The 1,716-nt window shown below is 33.9% G+C and overlaps 1 protein-coding gene across 1 annotated transcript; it reads right to left on the reverse strand.

Annotated features, from left to right (window-relative positions):
- Positions 1 to 306: 306 nt before the first annotated feature.
- On the reverse strand, positions 307 to 1,716 carry LOC110631056 (pectinesterase PPME1). The gene is made up of 4 exons (XM_021778765.1): positions 1,216 to 1,716; positions 891 to 1,100; positions 538 to 788; positions 307 to 466 (listed from the first exon to the last, which is right to left on the reverse strand). Exons 1-4 carry the CDS (start codon positions 1,714 to 1,716, stop codon positions 307 to 309), a joined length of 1,122 nt encoding a protein of 373 aa, XP_021634457.1.

The following is a 1,716-nucleotide window of genomic DNA, read 5'->3' on the forward strand; positions in this document are numbered from 1 at the left end:
CAAAACTATGTAGTGACAATGATAATTATATAATGTCTCCTCAGTATTAATAAATCAATATTTGAAATTTGGAGGTTAAAACTTAAAAGCTTTAGAATTAATATGGCGCAGATACAGGTTTATTGCAAATGCAAAGGGACAATAAATAACTATAAAATTGGACTACAATATATTAATAATTTAAGGAAACTTTGTACATTTATTTTCAACAAGAAATTAAAACTCAGCAGCAGATTTTTTACTGAAAAATGCATCTGCTTTATTTACAATATAAGAAATAAAATACCCAAAATTAAGAATTTATCTTTACACCTTCGGAGGAGGAAGCAACCAACTGGTTCCTTTAATATAACCAAGATTAAGAAAGGGTTTCACTTCTTCTTCTGTTAGCTGTTTGGCAAATTTAACACGTCCAGCAGGATCAGCACCTGGTCCTGTATTCTTGTATTCTCCAAAAAAGAAATCCCTGCAAATTTCATTCAATATAATTTTAATATTCATATTATTAGAAGAATTTTAAACTCTAAAATTACTCACCCTTCTGCTTTGGGTACAAAATTATTATTAATCCACCCTTTAACATTGACAACGTCACTCATAGCACAATAAGCGAACACCACTTTAGGCATTGGACGCAATGGTTCACCCAAGTATGCTCCACTTCCTTTTCCACCTACTTTACAATGTACAATAGAGAAGCCCACATCTTGATCTTCTGATTCTCGTGCTTGTGCTGTTATTACATTTAGTTCTTTAGGAACATCTGCTAATACATTTATCTCCGTTTGCTGCATTTAATTTACATAAAATTTTTATAATTATACAATGTAAATATTAAGCATATCAAAAAAAATTATTTATTGAGTTTATATTAAACTTTTAATTCTTACTAGGTAAATGGATTTCCCGTTTCCAAAAATAAAATCATAAGTGCCTTCGATGAAGCAGTCTTTAAAGAAATGAGATCCCTTGTCATCGCACAATGTATTCAGAAATCCAATCATTTTAACATTGTAAAAAGCTCCCATATTACCGCCGATCCTAAAAGCAACTGCTGCTTGGGCTGGTTTTCTTTCACCCTTCGGCCTAGGTGCAGTATTCTAAACCAATAAAATTATAAAACCCATGAGTTAATTTGAAAAACCAACATAAAAAATCATATAATACTATATATATATGATTCAAGAGTAAGATAAATGATGAAAAAAATGAGACCTGAATTATTAAGTTAGATGCCACGAAAAAATCAGAATCCACTTCTAATGTGGCAGTGTAAGGAGCTACAGTTTTAGCAGCAGTATCACCAAATGCCAAGGTTGGCCTTTCACCACCTTCTGGTCCGAGAAAAGTAATGAAAGGCTTGTCTTCTTCAATGATGACTTTTTCGGTGTAGGTTCCAGGACCGATATCTACAATAATGCGCTGTGTATTTTTTGCTGGAATACTCTTAACTGCATCAGTTATGGTCTTGAATTCTCCGCTTCCATCTGCTCTAACCTTAATGGTTTTAGGTTTAGCTTCCGCTGCTTCGAGAGCTTTCTCTAAGGTGCCAGCACGATCAGCAAGGGGCTTGACATTAGCATCAAACCATGTTTTCACTCCATCCGGAGTATCTGGAATTGGTGTTTCATCATCAGATCTAGCCGGGATTGCTGCAAGAATAATGGCAAAGAAGATATATTGGGCGAAGGAAAGGAAATCAAGATGTTTAACCAT

The sequence above is a fragment of the Manihot esculenta genome, chromosome 14, assembly GCF_001659605.2.
Source record: "Manihot esculenta cultivar AM560-2 chromosome 14, M.esculenta_v8, whole genome shotgun sequence".
NCBI classification, from domain to species: Eukaryota; Viridiplantae; Streptophyta; class Magnoliopsida; order Malpighiales; family Euphorbiaceae; genus Manihot; species Manihot esculenta.